A 25,168-nucleotide genomic window follows, 5' to 3' on the forward strand; every position below is an offset into this window, starting at 1 on the left:
GCGCCCAGTGCCCGGTGGTTGCGGCGTACTGTGGGAGCAAAAGGCTGCCGGCGGTTACGGCACCCTTTCCGTGGCCCCAGTTCCCGTATACATACATATGTGCATACATCGGAGCGAAGCCGACGGGACGATTTGTTTCCGAGGCTGCTCGATGCCGCGTCATACACGTAGCCGGTGATGCACAAGATCGGTGGTTTCTACATATTAGATACACACCACGCCGCAGATCATACAGGCATTATACATCGAGCTGACATGTTTCGCGGGGAGGGCCGGTTGCGGAAGATGGTGAGGTTTGAGGGTCGGGCCGGGGGGGGGGGGCTTACCCGCCGGCCAGCACCGGGAGATCGCAACGGTCCCGCCCTCGCCGCCATGATTGGGGATAGCAAGTTCGCCCTGTCGTTGGGTTTTTGCAAACAGGGAAATCTCAAGGTCATTCCCGAGTAGCCCGAACAGAAGCAAACACACCTCGTGTCTCGTCGCGTATATGTTGCCAATGTTTGCCCACTCCCGGCAGCGAGGCATTCTCATCTCCACATCGAGCGGCAACTTCCGCCAACACGAAAACACACGACGTGAAATGCCCAAGGAAGGTCTCCAGGAGTTGATCAAACTAAGTACGTCGAAGTGATGCCGAATAAACCCGAATCGCCGCTACCTTACTCCGCGGCGGTCCCCAGTCCATACATACAAATACCCTTACTCCTCCTGGTACGAGATCTTGCGCATCTCGCCGAGCCGGTGACGGGCCGCAGACAGCGAGTTCTCCAGTTGAAGGATTTCGACCTGCGTTGCGAAAAGGTGGTTAGACAAATGGCCGGTAAAGCACCAAGATGGCGCGGCGCGAATGACAAGAACACGGAAAACATACCTGCTGCTCCATCTCGCGCACCTTGAACTCGTGCGCGCCCAGCTTGGAGTAATCCACCTGTTCCTCACCGGCATTGCGATCCTTGATCATGGCCTGCACCTGGCGGACAAGGGAGCGGCAAGCGGCACCGACAGCCTTGCTGGCTTGCTCGAGGTTCTCCTGGCTCTTGCTCATAAAGCCGGCCTTGACACGACTGGCGGCCACGAGCTGCGCTGTGGACGCCGCCACATCGTTTGACGCCACGATGAGCTGCTCCGGGCTGTTGCGGTTCGAGAGGACGCCGTCGGCCGTCTCAATCAGCGTGTTCGTCGACCCCGCGACCGCCTTGGCAGCCGAGATGAGGCCTTCTGTCCACCTGTTGTTCTTTTTGTAGAAGGCCGTGCGCGACGAGGAACCGCGCCCGGCTTGCACAATCTCCTGCTGTGTGACGGTGGCCGCCTTGATAAGCTGCGCAATGGCCGTGGTGATCGCCATGGCGGCATCCAGGATCGAGTCATGCACCCGAAGCTCGTAGGTGGAGTAGCCATCGCGAGGCTTGTTCTTGAGCTTATTCAACCGGTCAACCGCTGCCTGAATGGCATCGGCCGCTCTGCTCAGTTCTTGGTCGACAACATCGCCCAGATCGCCTTTGTTGGCGAGCTTGCCGAAACCCGGCGCAAACGTCTCCACCACCTTGTTGAGTTTCTGGAGGTTCATCTGAACATCATGATTGCTGTTGATTACCACGTCGGTCTTTTGCAGCGAGTCCATTCCCGCCAGTCGGAAACTCAGCAAGCTGCGGAAGAAACTGACGGTAGCATGGGCGGATTGGCGCGCGCCGCTGATCATGGCGTCACCCTTCTTCTCATCGGTGGCCAGACGTGTCAGACCCTTCGCGTTGCTGCAGACATCTGCAATGGCACCAGAAAATACGTTGACGTTCTTGATCAAATCTGCGTGAGTGCTGTTGGGCCCGTCCGCGATGAAGTTGTTGAACGACGTCGCAAACTCGGTGGCGCTGGCCGACGCCTTTTCAATTTGTGACAAGACGTAGGATGGGGAGGCGTTCTGGTTGCCCGCTTGCATGGTCGAGTCGAGCTCATACATAGCATCGTCAACTCGCTGTACTCCTGACTGCAGCACCGAGTCGATGATTTCGTTGATCTTGTCCAGTTGCCCGAGGACTAGGGCATCGATTTGGCCATCGAGCACCTGATCTGATGTGCCCTGGTTGTTTCTTAGCTCGTTGAGCTCAATCAAGGTCTGGTCCATGCCGGCCTTGTACACCTCGAGTTCTTCCTCCTTCTCACGGAGAAGCGCTTCGAGGTCCGAACTGCCGTCTCTCAGTTTGGATTGCGAGTCTTCTAGCGCCCGCGTCTTGTTGCGGAGCGCCTCTTCCAGATCCGCCATCTCGCGGTTGTACTTGGAGAGCATCGTGGAGAGCTCGTTGCCCTTGCTCCGCTCCAGGTTGTCTGCGCGATCTAGGGCCATTCGGAGCTCCCGCTTCAACTTCTCCACTTCGTCCTTGTTGGATCCCGACACTCTATCCTTGTCATGGAGGGCCCGATCGCGCTCTCGGATCATGTCGGCTAGCTCGAGGTTCTTCGTCTTGATCTCACGCTCCAACTTCTCCCGTCGGTCAATCGCCTCCTGGGCAGAGGCGGCTTTGAGCTGCACCGACTTGAACTTTTGGAGCAGATCGAGGTGTTCGTGTCGGAGCTGCGAGTACAGCTTTGCCAGAGCTTCGTACTTGGTCCGCCAGGTATTGACCTGCTCCTGAAGCGCTCGAATCTGGTCATCCTTGCTTCCCACCTGCTGCCCAAAGTTGTTTTGCAGCTGCTGTAGCTCGCCTTCCAGGGCCTTGACACGTTGATCGTACTGCTGCAGCATCAGTTGGTCGCGCTCGTACTGCGCCCGCGCGTTGAGGTTCTCTTGCTCGAGCTCAGCCAGCCGGCCCTGGGTCTGCCATTGCGCTTGCTGGGCCCGCAGCGCCTCCTGCTCTTGCTGCTGCTGTTCCATCAACCGCCGCTGTTGCTCTTCAAAATCGCGCTGCGCCTGGAGTTGAGCTTGTTGTTGCGCAAGAAGCGATGCTTGTTGCTGGGCCTCCAATACCCGCTGCTGCTCTTCGTATTCTCGGTTCTGACGATCTATTTCGCTCTTCCAAAACTCGTTGATCTCGTCGGGCTCCTCGGACTTCGGCGGCGGCGGAGGCGTTGGCTGCTTTTCAATCTCCTGCTTGGGCCGTGCCGGGAGCGCTGGCGCATTGTCGTCTTCTGCGAGCAGGTTGGGCGCGTCTTGTGGTAGCTTGGGGATGGTGATGAGACTGGTGAGGTAGCGGAGATTGGAGCATTCGTAGTAAAATTTGACGAGGCGGTAGTGTTGAGCGTCGTATCTCCCGCGAAGCGGCTCGAGGGCGTCGTTGTCCCCAGTAGCTACACGATGTCAGCCATATCCGGCGTTGCTAGAGAAAGGCAACCTACTAGAATGCATCGCCCTCAGCATGCTGGTAATGAACTTGTAGATGCCGTAGCTCTCAGTGACGAGAGGTACGAGCGCAGAGATCCTGCACTCATTGTTGCCAACATTGCGGAAGTGGGAGAAGATCAGCTTTTGGAACTGGTCAATCTTGTCCTGCAGGGTCATGAGATCGGTGATGGTCTCGTAGCCCTCGTTCGGGTCGTTGATGGCCTTGAGGCTGATGTACTCCTCGTACTCGAAGGTGCCGTTGAATTCCGGGTGTTGTTTGTGGAACGAGAGCTTGGCGAGTAGGTAGTAGACGTATTCCTTGATCAAGGGGCCGTAACCGCGCATGCCCTCGCCGGCCATTCCCCGATTCAAGCTGTCGATCCACCCCCTGTTCGCCATTGCCTCTCTAAGGGTCACAGGGTGTCCCTCCTGGAGGACTTTGTGAACGGTGATCAGGGCCTTGAATGTCTGGACCTCGTCGGCGAGGATGGGCTGGACCTTGAGTCCAGCCCAGAAGGACAGGGAGGACTTGTGGTCCCATGTGTAGACGATGCAGCTCCGGACATGCTTGCGTTTTGGGGCCGATTCCTCGGGGCTCGTGGCCTTCTTGATGTTGATGGACAGTTCGGCCTCGGATCTGCGGGACATGCCTGGTTAGCCTACGATACTGGAGGCTCGAGAATCGCCGACTGTTTCATGGCGGAAAGGGGTCAGGGCGCAAACGAACTTGGTATGGTCGAGGCTGCGTATGGTGGCCATGTTGGGCGCCTATCGAGTATCGCCGCGGTACTTGGCCAAATTGCGAATCGGAGGGGTTTAGGATAACGAGACAGCAAACGGCACTGTACAAGTCAAATCATTTGTATGTATGTACTTTTTGTAGGGTCGCGTCAGGGGCTCTCTGCAACAGCTTCGGGTGTATCAGCAACCCCGCGCAGCTTGACAGCGGACTGGGAAAGCTCTCTAAGGTAGAGCAGGTAATTTACGCCGCCAATTTTAGGGGCTTATCGAGAATAAAACAAAAAAAGGGTGATATTAGGAGGTGTTTGTTATGTAAATTAAACCGTGGAGTTCGAAGCTCGCCTCCCATCGTCGTCAGCCCGTCTTGGAAGTTGCGCGGCGATTGCCTTGGCTGGGCGCCAGGCTGACCAATCATAGCGTTAAGGGTGGGGTTGAGGCGGTCCCCTGTGGTGGTCGAGTCAGCCCCGCCACCCAGGGATGGGATGGAGGGGCGGGGCACTGCTTACAATCTGATCTTGAGGCTCTCGTCAACCGGAGGTGTCACGAGAAGGCCGCCTCGTTGGCCGGTCACTTGATGCTTGGAGTTTATAACCGTCGCATCATCCTAACATCCCCCCCAAACTTCGCCCGCCTTCGAAATCCTCAGATTCTTCCAAACAACAAAATTCACTGGATACAAACCCTTTCCAACTACCCTATACCCCCCTTTTCCTCCCCATCCACCTGAATGTTGTACCTATCTTCTATCAACACCAACACCTACAACCATGAACATCATTTACTCAACAGTAAATAGCCTGCGAGACAGGTACACCCCTGCGAGCCATACCTCAACGTTCCGAGACACGGGGGAGATTACACCGGAGGAGTTTGTCGCCGCCGGTGACTACCTGGTCTTCAAGTTCCCATCATGGACCTGGTCCGATGCCGAAACCCCCGCCAAGCGCATTAGCCATCTCCCACCAGAGAAGCAGTACCTGGTAACACGAAACGTCCCGTGCCACCGTCGCCTGAACGACGACTTTGCTGGCGACGCGGGCCATGAAGAAGCCGTGGTCGAGGGGGGCAAGAACAGCGACGACGATGGCTGGCTGCGAACGGGCGGCCTGGCCAGTTCTCAGCCGCTCAAGGCGCGTGACGTACGGACGGTAGACGACGCCGGAAATGTGGCCGACCGGGGCGCTATCGATGACGAAGACGACATCCCCGACATGGAAGAAGAGGAGGACGACGAGGCCATCATCCAGGATGGCAGCCACGGAAAGCACAGGTGAGCGGTCACCATATGGCGCTGGACTGCGATGCGCAAATGCTAATTCGCCTTTCGCAGCGGCAGCCGAACTTACTCGCTGTACATCACCTACTCGCCATGGTACAAGACACCTCGGATGTACATGTTGGGCTATCAACCCAACGGCCAAGCACTTACCCCCCATCTCATGATGGAGGACATCGTTGGCGACTACAAGGACAAGACAGTGACCCTGGAAGACTTCCCGTTCTTTGCGACGAGCGTCAAGATGGCGAGCATACATCCCTGCAAGCACGCGCCGGTCATGAAGACCCTCCTCGACCGAGCCGACGCGGCGCTCAAGCTGCGCAAGGAGAGGCAGAAGGCTGGCCAGGCGGTGGGCAGCAGTCAAGGGCTGGAGGGACTGGAGGCGCAAGTTGTTAAGCTTGCTGTCAGCGGCACCGGCGCCGATGCCGCCAACGACGCCAACGACGAATGGGAGGAGGTGCAACATGATGCTGCCGATCAGGAGGTGGCCATCCGGGTAGATCAGTACCTGGTAGTGTTTTTGAAGGCATGTTTCGATTCCCGCTTCGTGGCCCCGGTGGATTTGAATTTTGACTGACACCTCGACTAGTTCATTGCGAGCGTGACTCCCGGCATTGAGCATGATTTTACCATGGGCGTGTAATGTGCTTGTCGCGATCAATGTGCTTGGCGCATCTTCGATGATTCTCTTGTATTGGCGTGGCGTTTTCGGTTTGGATGCGAGTCATTTAGGCATAGATGGCGACGGGACAAGGATGAACGGATGACAGGTCAGTAGGCAGGTACCTGTACCTAGGTAGCTAGGATACACCCAGCACGCTGGCAGCACTGATCAAGCAGTGCATATTGGTCCTGACTAGACCAAATTTCATGACTCGTCCTCCCCATCTTCCTCCTCACTGACCTCCTCGCCCGCCTCGATGGCCTCTTGACGTTTCCTCGCCGCCCGTTCTCTCTTCTTATCCAACAACTTCTGTAACCTTTTCGCCGCATTAAACACCCCGTTCGTCCCCGCGCCGCACGCCGCGCAGCTCGGATCCTTCCGATATCGCTTCAGCGCGCACGCCTCACAAAAGTAATGCCCACACCGCGTCACCACCGGCGCCTTGTACGACTCCAGGCAAATGATACACGCAAACGGTATCCCCTCCAACATTGCCGCCTCCTCCTCATCCCCATCCCCTCCATCCTCCTCCCCAGCCAACTTCCTGTCCGCGCTCGCCACCACCGTCCCCCCAATCACCTTCTTCCCCTTGGTGACCGCCTCCCATTCCTTATCCAGCTGCCACCCGTGCGCATAGTCCTCGCGCGCGTGCAGGAACTTGCAGCCGTCGCCGAAGCCGCAGAAACCCGTAATCCGATAATCTTTGCAGATGTCGGGCGCCATGTCGGTGATGGTGACGGTGCGGATGTTGGTCGGTGCCTTGATGGGGCCGACGGTTCGCGCGGGCGGCCGGTCAGGGTTGTGCGCGTGGTAGCGCGTCTGGTTGGCGAGGCCTTTGTAGGTGCCGTCGGGGGCGGAGTTGTCGTTGGGGTTGGCGGTGAAGTTTTTCATAGCGCGGGTCGAGCCGAGGAGGTTGCGCGATGAGAGGGCAGTGGTGGCATCTTCGTCGTACCAGTTGCTTTGCTTGGTTGCTTCGAGCTTGCCCGTGTCGAGGGAGCGCGTGCGGTCGGCTTCGAAAACGGTCGCGGAGAGGTCGGTGCGGTTAGAAGAGCCGGTGGTGGCGCCTTTAGAGGAGGCGACTACCGCGCCAGTGTTTCGTTTCCTGCGCTTTATCCTCTGGCCGGCCTCGTCTTCGGAGGAGGAGTAATCCGAGTCGTCGCTGTCGGCGGCTGGTGGTGTCGCTGGGCGTTTTCGGAGGTTGGCCTTCCCCTTTGCGCCGCGCTTCTTGAAGATGGCTACTGGCGCGATCGGCGCTGATGGCGCATCGCCAGGTGTTGTCTCTGCATCCGCCATATTGCTGGAGATGTGTGTAGTGTTTTGGGACGTGCTTCGGTGGCGATTCAGCAAGGTGTTAGTTATTATTTGTACATGGAAGATTAGGTATGGCAGGGCGAAGGTTATGTCATCATTGGTCCAGGCTTGGCGGTGGGTTTGGAACCATGGAAGGTGTGGGTGAAAGTGCTGACAAAATGGGATGGCAGGACATCAGGAAAGAAATGACATTTTCTTCAACATTGCTTTCTCATGCCCGGACCCAGAAGTTTCCAATTTAGTTTTCTCATTCAATCATCAGACGCTGTCTCGCACACTGTTCACTGCTCTACAACACCAACTCTTCTTCCAGTGATCCCTTCTCCTTTTTCCTCGGCTTTTCAGACAAAACAGACTAGCGAGCGCCGTAATGCCATGCCCACAAATCTAATGATTGAATGATAGTTGTGCGCCCTTTGCCTCACTAGTCTTTCGGTCTCGACGGTGTAGACAGGCGGCGTTCTTGAACCACCAAGAAACGGCAACTAGTTGTTGAGGAAATCTTCCGACCCGAAACAAACACCTTGATAGAAACCCCTGAAACAAAGCCAAGCAGACTCCAACGCCATGTCCACAAGATTTGAGAAAACATGCGCCAAATGCTGCTTGGGAATAGCCGGATGGAGAGGGACGGGTTGCGCCGTGTTGGGGTGATGCGACACCTTAATGGTAATCGCGCGGATTAGTGAGCAACCACAGCAGGTGTTGCTATTGAAGAGTTTGGTGGTAGTACAAAAAAACAACAGTGGGGAGAGAAGAGAAAGAGAGAATCATCAACGTCGTGACAACCCGTATGCATGGCCGATGTATGCATCACAGGAAACCCCAATGCAGCAGAAAATGTTGATGTAACGATCGACGAGAAAGTAATGACGCGCTGGCCCTTAGGAAAGGGGCATCAGTGTTGATATTCCAAGGAAATTTAGAGAGTGAGCCCGGACGGTGTTCATGCCCGGGACCTCACGGTTCCGACCGGGGTTGGGGCTGATGAAGGGGTGGGTGAGCGGAAGCCTGCAACCGAATGGCGGCCCTTTTTCGCACTATTAGTGAGGGTGCCGACATCGTGTTTGCCTATCCATATTGTTAGTGCCCTCGTTGCGTAGATGTGGCTTCATGAACGGGAACTTACCATCGCAGCACGCGCGAACATTTTCGAGGCGATCAGCCTCGCGATCTTGCCTCTCAATCATCTCCCTAACATCTTCCGCGCTGTCTTGCAAGTCGTTGGTTTCGTAAATGCCAAGAGCGGAATGGCGCCCCTGGACACTACGGCTCCTCATGCTGCCAAAGGTCCCCGAGATCTTGTTTTCTTTCCAGTAACCGCTGATTCTGCTCAGAGTGCCATACGACGGGCGGCCTTGCGACGCTTTGGAGCGCGAGGGGGTTAATGTCGGAATGCTCATCGAGATGTCCATGGTCGGGGATTGCCTCGCTGATTGGGAGTTGTAAGACGACAGCGAAGGTGGCGCCCGGTTACCATTTGTTGGGCGTTTCCCGGTCGAAGGGTTGAATTCGTCGACGTCCTCCCGAGTAATGTAGCCGGCAAGCTCCTCAGCATCCTCGTGTCCCTCATCTGTCGTGCGGAGCAGCAGGTATGAGAGAGCATTGAACCAAGTCTCATGTCGCTGTCCCGTGGTGCAAGTGAACTTGATGCTTCTCCCAGGGGATACGATGATCAAACTCTTCCTGTGCAGACCTGGCGGCATCGGATTGTCGTCAGCAACAACCCGAACCGCTTCAATCTGCACGCTCTTGGCCCTCAACTCGGAACGCCCAGCGGCCGAAGGGTCGCGATCACTCCAGTAGAGAGTACGCGTATAGGGGTGAACCCAAAAGTATCTGCGATGTCTGTTCTCCGATATTTCCCCGCGGCCAGCTTTACGTGTGTACTTCCACAGGTACTCGCCAATCATGGTCTGTGTGATTGCCTGGATCATGCGAGGGTCGGTATTCGGTCCAAAGCCCTGCGGATCGAAGCCGTTGACGTGGTTCATGTTGAACCGAGTATCAACCTCGGACGTGAATGACGAGATAGATGATTTCCGGCTCCGGAGCGTCGCCCGCGAGAGCGACTGCATGTCGTGCACATCGGCGTGCCCGGGCCTTCCAGCCACGCGAGGGGTCGGCGTCGCGCGACCGGATGCCACCGAGATTGGCGAGGTGGGGCGCCTCGAGCCTGTCGGAGTCCGAGGCCTGAGAGATGAGTTCTGCGGCTTCAAGGAAGAAGCAGGGAACAACGGAGGACCCATGGTGCCAATAGTGCCTTGGCCGCCTTGTGAAGAGCCAGTCCTTGCGGCCTCGATGGCTTCCTTGTGGTTTGCGGGAAGAGGAGGAACCTCGTGAATAGAGGCCATACCACTCGCCGAGCTGCCCGGCCTCCGTGGCATGGGTCCCTCGAGGATATCGGTACCGTAATCGGAGGCTGCCCCTTTGTTCCGCAAAGGCGTGTCGAAGCTTTCTTGACGAGGCCGATGAATCCGCACAGTAGAAGGGGTCCCCATGCTGCCCATTGAGTGAGAGCGCTCTAGGGTAGCAATCCCGGGAGGCTGGAGTTTCTCTCTTATCATTTGGTCGATGGCCTCGGATGTCAGGGTTGTTTGAGCGCCCTGGTCTGCGGTTGGGAGGGTCTGGACTTGTGGGGACACAGATTCGGGCTCCTCTGACGCCAGTGCGTCCCGCGCCCGGATAGCATCATGCTCGCCATTGACTGTGGTTTCGGAGTCACGAGGTATGATGAATGCGTTCCTCTTAGGGGTGCGCGGCTCGCCAGGTTCACTGTGTAGTGCCTGGATCCCTGCAAAGCTCAATACCGGAGCAACCTTGGGTTCTCGGGGCTCAATAGACTCAACGTTCTGAGCCTCGATAGCCGACAGAGACAAGCTCGGCGGGAGAACCTCCGGCTCGTCCAGGGGCTCAAGACCCCAGGACCGAACGCTTGAAATGATTAGAGGAGGCGCCGGGGTTTCGCAAGGAACAACATCCAGCGTTTGAATGGGGGCAAGGGCCAGAGAAGGTGCTGGTGGCTGGGGTTCTTGGAAAGGCTCGACTTCTTCCATCGCGATGGAGGACACCGACAGTTGGATGGGGGACATGGGCTCCCCGTCCCGAGGCTCGACGTGCTCCGAGGCGATCGAGGAGAGCGAGAAAGGCAAAGGTACAGGAATGGCAACCTTTGGCTCTGAGCGCTCGACGACTATGGGCGCGGGAAGTTCAACTGGTTCGACCTGCTCAGAAAAGATAGCCGAGCAGGAAAGTGCGATTGGCGATGGCGGGGGCGTCTCCAGTTCAGCAACGGGCTCGACTTCCTTGATATGGATAGTTGAGAGAGAAAGAGCAACCGGCGTTGGAGCGGTTGGCTCAATGTCCTGGGAAACAACGACAGGGACGCTGAGTGTCTGAGGCTCTGGCAGAAGTGGCTCTGGTTCAGCCACGGGAGAGATGTATTGAGAGACAATCGCAGGCATGCTGAGTGTCGGGGGCTCGGGAAGAGGAATCTCTGGTTCAGACACAGGCTCAATATCCTGAGAAACAATGACGGGCACGCTGAGTGCCGGCGGAGGGACCTCAGATTCAGACAAAGGCTCGATATCCTGAGAAAGGATGACGGGCACACTGAGTGCTGGAAGAGGGATTTCGGGTTCGGAGACTGGCTCGATGGTCTGGAAAAGGACGACAGGCATGCTGAGCTTCGGAAGGGGCGGTTCCGGTTCGGCCACCGGCTCCACATGCTCGGAGACCAAAGAGGCCATGGACAGGGCTGGCGGCTCCTCTATCACCGGTTCCGTGTGCTCAGACAAGATTGATGACACGCTCAGGGGCGGTGGGCTCGGAGCCGTTTCCGGGTCGGACAGCGGCTCAATGATTTGTGTCTGAATGGAAGCGATGCTCGATGCAGTGGCGGCTGACGGGAACAGCTTATTCCACTCGTGCTGAATACTTGCATCACTGTAAGAGACAGCGGATACAGGTCTCGACGAGTCCCCATCCTTGTGTACGTCTCCCAACCATTGGGTCGACGCCGGAAACTGGCGAGGCCGGATCACCGACTCCATCGACATCGGGCGCTCGGAATCCTCGCGCACCTCGTACTCCTTCTCTCGATCGAGAATCGCGAGGGCTGACCGCATGTCCATTGGTTCGGTCATCATGCCGCTATCAACCATAATCTTGGGCATTGCTGGAACCTCCGGGGGTGGCGAAGCGCGGCCTCGAGCAAAGCTGCGGGGCGTCGCGGGCGTGACGGACCGGATGCTCCTCCGACTAGGAGTATCAGGGCCCGTGCATGAGTCTTCATCGCTATTGTCCAACTCATTCAGCTCAGCGTACAAGCTCTGTCCACCCGGTGTCACTGGGGCGTTGTTGGCAGGAAGGCTTGAAGGGCTGCCCTGCACGGCGGGCTCCTCGCTGAACTGTCGAGAACGGCGAGAGAGCGAGTTGCGGCTCATGCGCATCCGCATCTTGGGACCGGATGTTGGCGTCTTAATATCAGAGCTGAAAGACGGATAGTCATCGTCCTCGCTAGATGTCGAGGCAGTACTGTCGAAGGAGTAATGATTGCTAGAGTGGTGCGGAGGCAGGGGAGGGGGTCGCTTGATCGAGTTCATTCCTCGTGACGGACCGGATTCCGTTTCGGTCGCCGTATCATTATCATCCGACATATCCTCAACACCAGTCTGGAAGTCCTCGGTTTCGGTTCCGCGCTCATGGGCAGTCTCAAAGGCCGCGTCGCTCGTCTCATTGGCCGTCTCAAAGTGGTCGCTGCTCGACTCGACAGGAGCAACAGTGCTTGCGGGGAGGCGAAGAGTCGAGGCGTGTCGTGACAGCACGGTAGGCGAAGGGAACTCGGATTGGTCTTCCCATTCAGGGTCCTCAACGACTTCGGTCCTGCTTGATCGCGAGACGCCCAATTGGTTAAGTCGGAAAGAGGGCTTCTTAGCCTCGCGCAGCTCGGCCTTGCGGCTCTTTTTGGGGGCAGGGTTCGGGTCGTTCCTCAGCTTCTCAACCTCGTCTCGGGCATCCTGGAGCATACGCTTCAGCTCCAACTTCTCCGTCTTCTCGCGATGGATGTTGGTGCGCAGGGTCTGAATGGTACGCTGGGCGTGACCGAGAGACGTCTTAAGCGTCTCAGACTCAAGCGCAGAGTGTCGGGGAGTCGGCTTCATGGGCGACGGAGGCGGGGAGTGCTCGGGGGTGTTGTGGTCGGGGGCCGAATTGGAATCCTCTTCGCTCCCGGTGACCGGGCCTTCGCGTTCTAACGCCCGTCCGCGCTGAAGGGCCGAGAAAGCCTTGGCCAACTCCTGGTTCTGGCCGGTCAGCTCCTCCACCTTTCGCTGAAGCACCGTGCGCTCGCTTTCGAAAACTGTTGCGGTCCGGCGACTGGTGCCAAGCTCGATCTCGAGGTTCTTGATCTCAGCGGAATGCTTCTCATCTTGCTTGGCGAGGTTGTCCTTGACTTCTTCCAATTCCCTCTGGGTGGCATTCCTTTCGGACTGGATGATATTGACGGCTTGCGTCAGCTTCTTCTCGCGCTCCGCCGCGTCCTTTTGCCCCGCAATGAGCTCGTGAATCTGGGTCTCGAGGTTCCAGTTCTCGTCCTTGTACCGGCTCTCGCTCTCATCCAGCGTCTTCAAGCGTTGCTGGAATCCCTCGGCCTCAATTTCCAGCTGGGACCGCTCCGATTTGACATCCTTGAGCTCTTCTTCTCGCTCGGAGAGCAATGCTTGCAAATTCCGGACCTGAGTGATTAGGGAAGTGCTGATCTCGGCAGCGAATTCAATATCGTGGATCCTACTGGCGGGCTGGTTGCGGAGCTTGCGGTTTGGGACGCCGAACTTGGTCGGCGAGGGCGCAGCAAGAGTCTCGAACTTGGACGGGCTTACGGAACGCTAATCCAGCGCATCAGCCTAAGCTCCAGAAACGAGACTAGGTTAAACCTACCCTAGCGACACCTTTGTCCGGGGAGAACGGAGAGCTCTGTGCTTCATTGCTAGGCACTCTCTGCTTAGGAAGCAGAGCTCGAGCGCTGTCCCGGGCCACCTCGTTATAATCCTTCTCAATCTCGACTAGCCGTTGGCGAAGTTCCGGGTTCAGCTCCGCCTCGGACTGGAGCTGGTCGACCTCGCGGAGTTTCTCGGTCAACTCCTTTTGCTGGTGAACAAGCGCGGTGCCCAGTTTCCCAGCTTCCTCCATCCGGCGTTCCGTATCCCGCAGGTGCGCCTGGATCGCCCGCTTGACCTGCTCGGCAGAGGATCCGGGGGCTAGGGCGAAGAGGTGGGTGTCATAGTTCGAGTGCCGTAGGTGAGTCGGGCCCGCGGGGGTTCCCATGAAAGGGTCGAAGCCATCGCCGGCGGCCGAGACCACAACGGCCTCATCCGAAACGAAGGCGTTCGTCATTGCTGGCGAGGTCGCCGAACAAACGGGCCGGCGAGATCAAAGTTGCAGGCACAGATGTTTGCCTGTGATGCACACAAATGTCCCCTCAGCACGCAGAGTTCAACATGTGGAAAGACACAGATGTGCGTCGCAAAGACCAAAAAAATAAAAGAGAAGAAAATGAAAAGTAAAAAGAGAGTTGTGCCGTCAAGAAAAAGACAAGACAAATGTCGCGAACGAACAAGGAAGGAATTAGAAGTGTTGATTATGGTGTAAGCGAACGAAAGAAAGACAGGCGAGAGAGAGTGAAGACACGGCGTCGAGTTGGTCGAGGATGTCGTTGAGTGTGCCTTGGTTCGGGCCCGGAATACGCGACCCCTCGGGCGGTGTTGTGTTGACTTTAGGAGTCGTCGCAAGCAAAGAGGACACGGGGGGTCAGGGCGTGCGCAGGCGATTGAATCGGACGCGCCGGGGCCAGCAAATCAGACTTCTCCAAATCCAATCCACCGAAACAAAGAGGACAACAGGCGCACAGGCCGGAAACCGGGGCAAGTGCAGTCTGTTGCAAACGAAATTATGAAAAGAAACAATTGAAATCGTGGCCGACAACAGCGCAATTGATGGGGGTTGATGCAGACGGAATCCAGCAGCGAGGAAGGCAAGAGTCTGCTGGACGACTCGAGGGTTGAGGGGCGAAAGGGAGCCTCAGCAGCGCTCACAAGGGATGATTTTTGGTCCTCGTCATCGCGATAAGTTGGCCTCAGGCAACAACAAATTGCTGTGTGGTGTGTGTGTGAATGAATGTGATTTATTCCTGGAATTGCTCCACCCCAGCTTTTTGCCAAGCCGCCAACCAGCAACATTCTCCGCTGCTTTTGGTTCCGAGCCTTCTCGAACATGGCTTCGATTTGGATCGCTCATCGACAGCAGATTGCAATGTTCCGCCTCGAACATCGGGACCCAGCTCAAAAATCGACATGTATCTTCCCGCAGCATCACGTTTGAACGAAACAGCGACTGCGCAAAGGAGTTCTTCTTGAATACCTACTAACTACTTGTAGAACGGAAGGTCAAACCAGAAAAAGTAATAGTGACAGCTCAACTGCAGGGTTGCCCGCCCCTGATACAGGCCAAGCAGTGTGCTCCGGTCCTGAAAATACTTAATAAAGACTCAGCTCAACCCCAGTAAAAACCTCCCATGATTTCCGAGATCCACTCCCGGAGATGGCAGGAATATGCAAAATTATGTCGACGTCCGACACCCTCCGGTCAAATCCGGACTGGGGTTCCCAATCACCCGTTTTCACGGCGGTTGACATTGCCCGCCCGTCAATCCAGGCAGCAAGGCACGCGAGCGGTCCACGTATCCAATCGATAATTCACGACTGTCGATTCTGACCGAAAGCGACAGACTGTGCCGGGTTTTTGAGTCACGGATCCTGTATGTTTCACCATGGTGGAGGTCGCACTTACATGAAATGCATGTCGCCAGCCGGGATTGGGTGATACGGAACAGATTAACGAGGTATTTGATGACCCCGCGAGTTCCCAGCTCGCATCCTGGCATCCCCGGAACGGAACTGCATCATGTGTACGAATAATTGCAACATGGTCAACTGATTGCTCGCGAGCTGGTGGGAGACTTGGGCCATCGTCTCCGAGTGTATCTGGGACCGCCCCTTCAAAATTATGGACATGGGGGCACAACGTGGACGGCGTATCCTTTTGCAAGTTACGGAGTGATAAGGAGGAAACAACAATGCAGAAACAACCGAACTTAACTAGGAAAATGAAGGATGGTACATGCTAAACCCCTCGTCCCCTCAACGCCACTTATGCTCCCCCGCCAACATCATCCAACCATCCTTAACCCATATGCAATACCGTCGTCACTCATACCTCATCTCTCATCCCTTCGATTCCCAGCGTACAGCACTCACTTCTCTATAAACCACACCCATCCCCTTTCACCAACCAACTCCTCCCCTCACCAATCCAACCCCTCCCCCACTCCCTCCATCCCCCCTCCCCTCCTCCCCCCAAGCCTCCCCAAAAGCGGCTCCAACAACGCCCCCTCAACCCCGACCCTCGCACGCTGCTTAACCCTTGTATAAAACACCGGACAGTCCCGGCTATCACAGGGGACATCACCACCGCCGCCAGAAACATCCAGCGGCGCAAACCCCGCACAGCTCTGGCACACCTTCACCACGTCCGTGTACCGCCGCTGCTCGGCGCTGAGCCGGCTGCGCAGGAGGGGCATGGTTGTGGAGGGGGTGGCGGCGCAGCGGGTGCAGATTGGGAGGGGTGCGGTGGGTGAAGGGGGGTCGTTGGTGGTGGTGGGTTTGGACATCTTGACGTTGCAGGTGAGGCAGGAGGTGGAGTTGAGGAAGAATTCGAGGGTCTGTTTGGCGGTGGTGTTGTTGTTGTTGCCGTTGTTGGGCATGCCGGCTGCGACAGCGGCGGAGGTCATCTCTAGCCGGCGGACTTGTTGGACCTTGGGCATCTCGTCGTACCAGGCCCGGACGTTGGCGCCGACCAGGTTGAAGATGCGCTCGAGCGGCGGGATCAGGTTCTTGGAGATATAGTATTCGGCGTCAAGCGACGCGTGCGGGTCGTTGAGCAGGTCTTCGGGCGCGACGCACCGGTCGATAAGCCGCGCCCCGGGTGCCCCGGACACGACCACGTACGGCACTCGCTCGCCGTATTGTGGCTCCGCGCGGGCGTCTTCGAGCATTCGTTTCGTGCTAATCAGGGCGCCGGGTGGGCCGGGCCCTTTGCCGCTGTAGGACCCAAGCTTGATTTCTTTTGCAAATAGGAAGTCTTGGATGGAGACGGCGCCGCGCATGATCCTGGAGCATTGGGACTGGAAATACTCCTTGACCTGGCTGAGGTCAGCTGTCTCAAATAGAATCTTCAGCGCCTTCTCCTCGATCTTCTGCTCCGCCGGGGTGCCGTCGCGGCGGACCGTCTCAATACCCTTCGCGTCGAACTCGGGCACGGTCTGGTCCCGGCTTTCGTACTTGTAGCCGACGTACCGCTTCTTGGCAAGCAGCACGCACGGGTGGTAGACCTTCTCGAACTTGAGCTTCACCGGCCGCGGGTTCAAGTCGGTGATCTCCTTGGCTATCTCGGCGCCAATGTCAAAGGCCTGCTCACGCGTCCGCCCCTTGAGATAGACAAACAAACTGTCGGTATCGCCGTAGACCACCTCGGCACCCCACCGTTCAACCGAGTGGATGTAGGCAATAGCCCGCTCGAGCGTCTCACGGCCCGTCTGCACGATGCTGTCGGCGATCTCAGAGCAAGGCATCCTACCGGAGAAGGAGGCCGACGTGTACCCGTAGGTGACGTTTGCAAGGAGCTTCAGTGCAAGTTGTCTGTTGTGGAGAAGCTTCTGCAAGGTCTTGTCGTCTTTGTCCTCCTTCATACCGCTCTTGACCATCACGCGAGTCTCGAGAATCTCGGTGAGCATCTTGGCGAGGAGCGATTTCCGGATCTCGGGCTTGGTGTACATCATGCCGTTCGGGGCGATGTTGATGTGATCTTTCAGCAGCTGCAAGAGACCTTCTCTCCTCTTGTACTCGGTGAACCCCATCTTGTTGGTGCCACGCCAGCTAACAACACGGCCGAGACACGTTGAGTAGCAATAGTTGTACGCAATCATGACGCTGGGGTACAGACTCTGAAAGTCCAGGACCAAGAGGGGACTTGGGTAAAAAGCGCTCTGCGGTTCCATGACCAGAGGCAAGCACTCCAGAGCGTTCTGGGAGCCGACCTGCTTCCTGTTGGGCGAAACGAGAAGGAAGTTCTCCGGTTTGGCGATCCGAAACATGATCGACTCGACTTTGAACTGCGAACCCCTCGAGAAAACGGAAAAGAAATCCACGCCTAGAAGCCTCGCTTGCTCGCTTGTCCGTGGAATCAGCTCGTTAGCCTCTATTATCTCAATGTCCATTTGCGCTTTCTTGAGATAGTAACGGAGAACTTTGCTGAGATCCCTCGGTCGTCCACTCAAGTACCAGTCCGTCAAGGTCTGCCACGAATAATGCGGAATTCGACGATGCAAAAGATGCCAAACAACGTTCTCCATGCTGTATTGGAGAAGGTTGAGTTCGCCTCGCATAGCTCTCCAAACGTTGATGATGTGTCTGCCCGTAACATGGAGGTTGGACGTTATCTTGGACCCCCAAGCGTCAGTATTCTTGCCAAACTTGCCGAACGACTCCGACCTCATGCGCGAGAACTCGTTACACAGATCAAACTCATACTTGTGCATGGCCCGCTCAACCAAGTAGCCCCAAGAGCTCCCGTGGACTTCGTATCCGGTGAGGATATCCGGGTCATGCGTCCGCACAATCTCCACCATCTTGACCAGGAGGTCCAGTTCGGACGCCTCTTCGTCCACCTGGCAAGAGGTTTGGCTGCGGACTTGCTTGGCGAGGAGGCCGTCACCCGAAAGCACAACGATCCCGGTTATGGTGTTGTCGTCAGACTGGCTACCGAACAAGCACTGTTCGTCGGATCTCAGGCACCAAAAGATGCACTGGACTTCGTCTTCCTCGGGATTTGGGAGTAGTTTCCCCTTGCTGTTGACGTGTACCTCAAGGCTCATGGTGCTCATGTACTGTGCTTCGTGCTGGACGCTAGTTGACTTCTGCTTCTGCGAGTACTTGAAACCGTGCGTGTTCTTCGGGGTTGGCCCGACGATCTGAGATAGCTCTGCCATTTGTGTTTGGGTACCTGGGGCCGGCCGACCAGGACGAACCTTTTGAGTCCTGCGTTTCTCCTTCTCGTCCCACCATCCGCTCACTTCGGCGAACGTTGGAGGCGGCTCGGCAATCTCCCAGCTCCGTAGGGTGCATAGGCTTTGCTGCTTCTCGTAGCGCAACTCGATCTCGGCGAGGTCGGGCGCTACGTCCGGTTTTACCCCGAACGTAGCCGGGGACTGGCCCGTTGGATCAAAATCGGGCAGGTAGGGGAGAGTGTTACCGTCCAACCGGTATTCCCTTGCAGCGTACTCTCTTGGCCTCGGCGGCACATCGTCATCCTTGCTATAAAACGCATCCTGATAGATAACATCCGGCAACCCGTATGACTGCATCGTCGAGCATACCTCCGCCACAGATGGCGGCGCGCTATTGACGAGGAACATGGTGGTCTGCCCACTCCAGTATATATTCGGGCGTGGAGGGGTGCTCAACGTCTTGGTCGGTGGCGGTGTTACCGGTGTCCGGGATGTTGATGCGGCAGAGCTCGATTTGGCTTCGTGGATGGACACGAGAGGGTCAAACGAAACTTGCTTTCTTGCCGAGCCACTGAACGTGCCTTCGTCCGCCCGCTGCGAAGCGCTTCGCTGACTGAGCCTCAATATTGTATCAGGATCATGGGAATCTTTGACAACTGGGAAGTTGAGGGTCTGGTTTCCTTGTGGCTTTTGGGAGCTCCCTTTGCCAGTGGTCTTGGAAGGCTGTGATGATGGTGCTGGCGCTTCAGACGGGCTAAGAGGCGCAATGGGCCCCAGTTTGTCGGCCACCACAATCAGCTCGGGGGGAGGAGGCTTGGCCGAAATTTGGTGAGAGCCCTCGCGGTGATCATCGCACCTCAGCCGCTTCACCGAAGCGTCGTTTTCCAGATCTGAAGGGAGACGCTTGAGGACACCTGATCCCGTTGTCTCAGAAGCGGCCCTTTGGCCGTTAGCATCCCTGGATGTTAGTTCAAGGGCGGTTGCCTCAAGAAGGAGTTCCCTCGGTAGCGGGATCGATGGGCGCTTGCCAGAGCGAAGCCCACTGACACCGAAACCGCCGTGGAGGCCCTTGATTTCCCGCTTTAGTTCCGCGATGAGCCTCTGCGGTTGTTGCTGTAAATCACCGGGGAAGGTTTCCAGTTCTTTATTGGACGCAGAAGGTATGGCAATGCCGAGAGGATTTTTCTTTCCCTCAAACCTCCGTTCAAGTCGGCTTTCATGTTCCTTCTTGCTGCGATCTTCGTCTGAATCATCGAGAAGGAGCTGGTCTTCTTGCTCAGGAACCTCTAGCTCAAGAATCCTCTTTTCGTCCACCTGGATGCTGCTGGCTATGCCGGTGTGCACTTGCAGCAACTTTTGCTCGAGCCCCAGAGCAGGTAATAAGTTCTCCGGGAATAAGTCCTCGACAGATTGGATGACGGTCTGCACTCCGTCTCCGTCCAGGTCCGGTTTGATGTAATTGGAAAAGGTCAAGCCTGCCCTATCCTGCTTGTTCTCCTGCTCAATCAACTGCTGAACTTCTTCTCGGTATTCCTCCTCGTGGATCCACGGCGGCGGCTGCGAATGGCGCGGGTCCGCAGACATGGCAACGAGTGCTTCTTGAGGAAACGGGCTGCTTCCAGGCTTCGGCTTCAGCTTCGCCATCTGTTTTTCCCTGCGCTTGGTCTCATCCTTCCACAGCCCGGCCATGCTGTGTACCAGCTTCAAGTCCGAGGGGATGGGGTGCTCTCGTTCAATGAAATCGTGGTGTAACTGGCGCTCCTTGACGGCTTTGCGGTTCGAGATATGCTGAACGCAGATGTCCACTTCTATGGAACAGTGGCTAGCTCGGGGGAGACTCATCTCACTTGTGATTGCTTCAGGTAAGATGGTGTTGCTATCCCATATGCGTGGAGGGTCATCGGGGCCGGCAGGGTCCGGGATAGGGGCGCGAAACATGACGTTTTCGGCATCAAGGTAGTCACAGCCGTACAAGTTGTAGTCGGCCATGAACTGAAGAAGATACTGCAAATGTGCCTCGTAGGGTTGGAACTTTTGGCCCATGACGAGCCCCTGCAGCAGCAAATCGGCCAGCCTGGTCATGACAACCGGGTTAAGCATGTAGATCTTGAGATAGTAGCGATATCCAACATGAAAGCCGTAAAATGGGACCCCTTTGACAAGGGTGACGCGGGCAACAAATCTCTGGGGCTCTCGACGCTGGTCTCTGCGGTAATTGATGGCCAGGGCGCGGTCAATGGACAAGTGCAGCGCGTAGATGTATTCGGATACTACACAAATCCAAGTGTGAGCAGAATCATCCTTTCCACCACTGAGAAGACTAAGTTACTCACCCGTTGGTTTATCCAAGGGTCCTCGGTATTCGATGTAGAGGTATGGGAATGCACCATGGACATGAGCGCACACCTTCTGGCCAGTCTCGGTCGATCCAAACACACGAATGACGGGCACTTTAGGTTGCTTGCTAGGCTCCAAGCGGTGATCATCCCGACGCAAGTGAGGGTCATATCGTGTTGGTGTGGCCTGGTAGTGGTCGATGCAGTTGAGTCGGACCCGGAACCCATCCATCTTGGTTGTGTTGTCGAGTTTCCGCGTCGAGCAACTCGGCACGGGAATATGTTGTCATTTTTTTCCTGATTAAATTTTAAAGTGATACGTGGTGGCATATACGTGGCAATGGGTCCAAGTTCCTCAAGTGCAAGCAAAAGCGCGACGCTCATAAGGTAACGACGCGGTTGGGGATTCCAAGCAGTCGCGCCGCAGTGGAGCAGCGAGTCGCCAAACCACGTGAAGCTCAGACACAAAGAATCTACCTAGGCAAAAATACGGTAAACATCACTCGCCTAAGCACAGAGCTCCTTAATACATCATGTTCTGCTCGCTTGCCCGGCTATTTTCCCATTCCACTTTTGGTTTTTTTACTGAGGAACCAGGACTCAGTGGTGTAAGTGGAGGCAACGCTTAGACCATTACACCATGCATGAACTCATATAGGGGTTAGGGTTATTAGTGACATTAAACTTTCGCCTCCCGACACTCGGTCAATATCGATAACCATCCTCATCACTCAACTGTTCCAAATTCTTTTCGTATTAAACAGTCAGCGCAACTCCATTACCCACCCAATATGCCTCCCCCACCATCCAGGCGGCCAGAAACGGCATCCGCCGCAGCCGCCGCCGCCAGCGCAGACAGCGGCTCCGGCGCGGGCGCCGCGCGCAAAGAAGACAACATCTACATCCCCTCCTACATCAGCAAGCAGCCCTTCTACGTCAGCGGGCTCGACGACCACGACGACTCGTTGCAGCACCAGCGGCGCACGACCCACGACGAAGAGAACCTCACCTTCGAGCGCGGCGGCAAGAAGGTCGGCGCGGCCCGGACCAAGTGGGTGAAGGGCGCGTGCGAGAACTGCGGCGCCATGGGCCACAAGAAAAAGAGTTGTCTTGAGCGCCCGCGCAAGGTCGGCGCCAAGTTCAACGGCAAGGACATCCAGGCGGACCGGACCGTGCGGGACGTCAAGCTCGGGTACGAGGCGAAGCGTGACGTGTGGGCCGCGTACGACCCGAAGCAGTACAAAGAAGTGGTGGAGGAGTACAACCTGGTCGAGGAGGCGCGGCGGGCGCTGCAGGGGCAAAACGGCGACAAGAACGAGGGCGGCGAGGACGTATACGAGGAAGGGTTCAAGTATGCCGAGGAGTCAGAGCTCGGCAAGGACAAGACAGTCAAGCAGTCGATGAGAATTCGCGAGGACACAGCCAAGTACCTACTGAACCTGGACTCCGACTCGGCCAAATACAACCCCAAGAAGCGCGCCCTCGTCGACGCCGGCGCGATAGGCGACAAGTCGTCGCAGCTCTTTGCCGAGGAGAGCTTCCTGCGGGCGTCGGGTGAGGCGGCCGAGTTCGAAAAGGCACAGAAATACGCATGGGAGGCGCAGGAGAGGACAGGCGACACCTCGCTGCATCTCCAAGCCAACCCGACGGCGGGCGCGTTAATGCGCAAGAAGGAGGGCGACGAGAGGGAGGCGAAGCGGAGGAAACGAGCCGAGCTGCTCGCCAGCCAGTACGGCGAGCAACCGACGGTGCCCGAAGCGCTGAAGGTCGCCATCACCGAGTCGGAGACGTTTGTCGAGTACGACGAGGCCGGCCTCATCAAGGGCGCGCCCAAGAAGGCGGCCAAGTCCAAGTACGCCGAGGATGTCCTTATCAACAACCACACATCCGTATGGGGGAGTTGGTGGTCTGATTTCAAATGGGGTTATGCATGCTGCCATTCTTTTGTCAAGAACAGCTATTGCACAGGCGAAATGGGGAAGCAGGTGGTCAAGCAAGCCGATTCATGGGACAGGCAGGATGGAGAAGATGGCGAGGCTGCTCGAGATAGTTCATAATGATACCCCGAACATTGTTGTTCAAATCACATCATTGACAGTCATGCTTGTAGTTCTTGTTTCGGGAGGTACCCATCTTTCCAGGTCTCTGCAAAAGTCGACATACGCAACACTGGGGTCGGGGGCCCCATGAAGTAAAGTGTCAATGATTGGTGACCTGCTGGGTGTATTGTACGTGCAATTCTTGATGCATTCCCACTCCCTGACTATAAACGCCGTAAGAGCATGATGCAGAGGTCAAAATTCCCTGCCCAGACCAATTTTCGTAGCCCGCTCCGTGCAGTCCCAACCATTCCCTTATTGTATCGTCACAGGAATTTACTCGTCATCCTCCTCCTCCTCCTCGCCGTCACCCTTCTCGGCGGCCTTGGCCTTCTTTCTCCTGACACGGCCGGGGCGGCCACCACCGAAGGGCGAGGTCAGGGCGAAGTCGATGTGCTTCTGGGAGTCGAGACGGACGACGAAAGAAGGAACGTTGACGATCTGCTTGCCGACGCGGATGTGGCGCTGGCGGATGAGGACACGGGCGTGGTGGATCGACTTGGCGAGACCGAGCTTGTAGACGAGGGTCTGGAGACGGCGCTCCAAGAAATCCTCGGCCTTCAGGGCCAGGACGTAATCGAGCTTCATGCGGGACTCGTCGAGGACACCGACACGGACCAGACGGCGAATGAGGGCATTGCCCTCGAAGAGGCGCTTGGGGTCCTTCTCGTCGAGAGTAAGAAGCTCACTGGGAAATAAGTCGTTAGCCTGCGTTTCTAAAAAATCAACCTAACTCGCCTTGACTACTTACCGGGCAGCACGACGGATCTTGGAGAGGGTGAGGAGCACACGCCACACCTCACGCTTGTTGCGGAGACCATACTCGCCAACGAGCTTCAACTCGGAGTCCCTAGGTTCCGAAAGTTAGTCCACGATCACAATCGACATGAGCACAGACAAGCTGCTGCTCAGTGGCCGGTGATGTTTGCGAGCATGCGCAGGGTCGGCGTTCGCGATGACCGTCTGCGCAGAGGCTGCAATTGACGGAGAGTAAAACCGGGATCAAACGCACAAACGAGCGGCCTCGAAGGGGCGACGCGGGACCTTGGCGGTCTTGGAGTAAGATAGGGGCGCCATCTTGTCGTTGAGGCTATCAAAGGTTGGTCGACCGAAGCAAAAGTTCGCTAAGTGGGAGCCGGCTTGAAGGTTGGGAAAATTAGAGGCACGAGGGGATGTGTGGTGGTCCGTGCGTATCGCGCCCGCTTGCCCTAACGATAGCGCGCTGGCGAGAGCGCATGGGGCGCACGCACCCTGCTTAGTCACCCAATCTGAAATCCCGACTTGGATTTGCTTCCACACAAAAATCCCCAATTTTTGCAGCCCGCAGCAACCACCGACTTCGACATATCGATCCACGCCGACATACCCAGCAAACAGGCAAGATGGGTCACCCCGCAGGTCTCCGTGCTGGTACGAGATACGCCTTCTCTCGGAATTTCCGGGAGAAGGGTATGATCAGGCTCTCGACCTACCTGAAGACGTACAAGTATGTTGGCGCCTTTTGCGGGACCACAGACGTGGAGATGGATCGCTAATTGGCAAAAAGGGTCGGCGATATTGTCGATATCAAGGTCAACGGTGCCGTCCAGAAGGGGTAAGCGAAAACCCAAATCCTTATACAATCGAGGAGGGGTGTCGGGGGCGATGGGGATCGCAGCGTTTACACGCGCGCCACACCAGGAGTCGCATGATTTAACGGGACTAACGTTGGACGCGAACAGTATGGCGCACAAGGTCTACCACGGCAAGACTGGCGTTATCTACAACGTCACCAAGTCGGCGGTCGGCATCATCATCTACAAGAAGGTCAAGCACCGTTACCTCGAGAAGCGTCTCAACATCCGGATCGAGCACATCCAGCCCTCGCGGTCAAGGGACGACTTCCTGCGCCGTGTCAAGCAGAACGCCGAGCTGAAGAAGAAGGTCAAGGTTGAGGGCCAGCCAGTGCAGCTCAAGAGACAGCCCGCTATGCCCCGCGAGGCCCGGACGATCTCGATCAAGGACAACAAGCCGGAGACGGTCGCCCCTGTTGCGTACGAGACCACGATTTAAAGGAACTCGTGGCGGGTTGCTGGATTTGGTGGGGTTAGACACGGCTTGCTTCTTTCTCTGCATGGGGTTCATCGCGTTCGGCACGGAAGGATCTCCTGCCTGGAATTGGTCTGGGATGCGGGAGTGCTCATAGGAATCAAAATACCAATGGCATGACCAATAGCGGCTCGCGGAATCCTTCTTGCCCATCCGACGAGGTGCAACTGTGAAGCTCGGCCCGTGGAAGCTAGGACATGGGGGTTAGATTGCAC

The 25,168-nt window shown here is 56.7% G+C and overlaps 8 protein-coding genes across 8 annotated transcripts; 3 read left to right on the forward strand and 5 right to left on the reverse strand.

Moving 5' to 3' along the window:
- Window positions 1–668: 668 nt before the first annotated feature.
- Window positions 669–4,131, reverse strand: F5144DRAFT_320713 (ANTH domain-containing protein). Its single transcript, XM_066784041.1, has 2 exons — window positions 3,331–4,131; window positions 669–3,282 (listed from the first exon to the last, which is right to left on the reverse strand). Exons 1-2 carry the CDS (start codon window positions 3,962–3,964, stop codon window positions 806–808), a joined length of 3,111 nt encoding a protein of 1,036 aa, XP_066642074.1. The 5' UTR covers window positions 3,965–4,131; the 3' UTR covers window positions 669–805.
- Window positions 4,132–4,480: 349 nt separating this feature from the next.
- On the forward strand, window positions 4,481–6,092 carry F5144DRAFT_320744 (autophagocytosis associated protein). The gene is made up of 3 exons (XM_066784043.1): window positions 4,481–5,327; window positions 5,388–5,862; window positions 5,926–6,092. Exons 1-3 carry the CDS (start codon window positions 4,825–4,827, stop codon window positions 5,977–5,979), a joined length of 1,032 nt encoding a protein of 343 aa, XP_066642075.1. The 5' UTR covers window positions 4,481–4,824; the 3' UTR covers window positions 5,980–6,092.
- Window positions 6,093–6,128: 36 nt separating this feature from the next.
- Window positions 6,129–7,293, reverse strand: F5144DRAFT_594635 (uncharacterized protein; the record flags this gene model as incomplete). The annotated part of the gene is made up of 2 exons (XM_066790604.1): window positions 6,129–6,155; window positions 6,241–7,293. 2 exons carry the CDS (start codon window positions 7,291–7,293, stop codon window positions 6,129–6,131), a joined length of 1,080 nt encoding a protein of 359 aa, XP_066642076.1.
- A 917-nt stretch (window positions 7,294–8,210) lies between these two features.
- On the reverse strand, window positions 8,211–13,934 carry F5144DRAFT_320727 (uncharacterized protein). Its single transcript, XM_066784042.1, has 3 exons — window positions 13,249–13,934; window positions 8,441–13,196; window positions 8,211–8,382 (listed from the first exon to the last, which is right to left on the reverse strand). Exons 1-3 carry the CDS (start codon window positions 13,702–13,704, stop codon window positions 8,258–8,260), a joined length of 5,337 nt encoding a protein of 1,778 aa, XP_066642077.1. The 5' UTR covers window positions 13,705–13,934; the 3' UTR covers window positions 8,211–8,257.
- Window positions 13,935–15,488: 1,554 nt separating this feature from the next.
- On the reverse strand, window positions 15,489–21,330 carry F5144DRAFT_320810 (uncharacterized protein). Its single transcript, XM_066784045.1, has 2 exons — window positions 20,764–21,330; window positions 15,489–20,700 (listed from the first exon to the last, which is right to left on the reverse strand). Exons 1-2 carry the CDS (start codon window positions 20,996–20,998, stop codon window positions 15,671–15,673), a joined length of 5,265 nt encoding a protein of 1,754 aa, XP_066642078.1. The 5' UTR covers window positions 20,999–21,330; the 3' UTR covers window positions 15,489–15,670.
- F5144DRAFT_320790 (Pre-mRNA splicing Prp18-interacting factor-domain-containing protein) lies at window positions 21,326–22,854 on the forward strand. Its single transcript, XM_066784044.1, has 2 exons — window positions 21,326–21,374; window positions 21,432–22,854. Exon 2 carries the CDS (start codon window positions 21,558–21,560, stop codon window positions 22,821–22,823), a length of 1,266 nt encoding a protein of 421 aa, XP_066642079.1. The 5' UTR covers window positions 21,326–21,374; window positions 21,432–21,557; the 3' UTR covers window positions 22,824–22,854.
- A 287-nt stretch (window positions 22,855–23,141) lies between these two features.
- On the reverse strand, window positions 23,142–23,942 carry F5144DRAFT_549962 (40S ribosomal uS4 domain-containing protein; the record flags this gene model as incomplete). The annotated part of the gene is made up of 4 exons (XM_066787610.1): window positions 23,142–23,553; window positions 23,617–23,715; window positions 23,764–23,839; window positions 23,882–23,942. 4 exons carry the CDS (start codon window positions 23,940–23,942, stop codon window positions 23,142–23,144), a joined length of 648 nt encoding a protein of 215 aa, XP_066642080.1.
- Window positions 23,943–24,247: 305 nt separating this feature from the next.
- On the forward strand, window positions 24,248–24,917 carry F5144DRAFT_494651 (60S ribosomal protein eL21; the record flags this gene model as incomplete). Its single annotated transcript, XM_066786046.1, has 3 exons — window positions 24,248–24,351; window positions 24,412–24,459; window positions 24,587–24,917. The coding sequence occupies 3 exons, from the start codon at window positions 24,248–24,250 to the stop codon at window positions 24,915–24,917; spliced, it is 483 nt and encodes a 160-aa protein (XP_066642081.1).
- Between the last annotated feature and the right edge of the window lie 251 nt (window positions 24,918–25,168).

This window comes from Chaetomium tenue, assembly GCF_020726465.1.
Source record: "Chaetomium tenue strain MPI-SDFR-AT-0079 chromosome Unknown F5144scaffold_5, whole genome shotgun sequence".
Taxonomy (NCBI): domain Eukaryota; kingdom Fungi; phylum Ascomycota; class Sordariomycetes; order Sordariales; family Chaetomiaceae; genus Chaetomium; species Chaetomium tenue.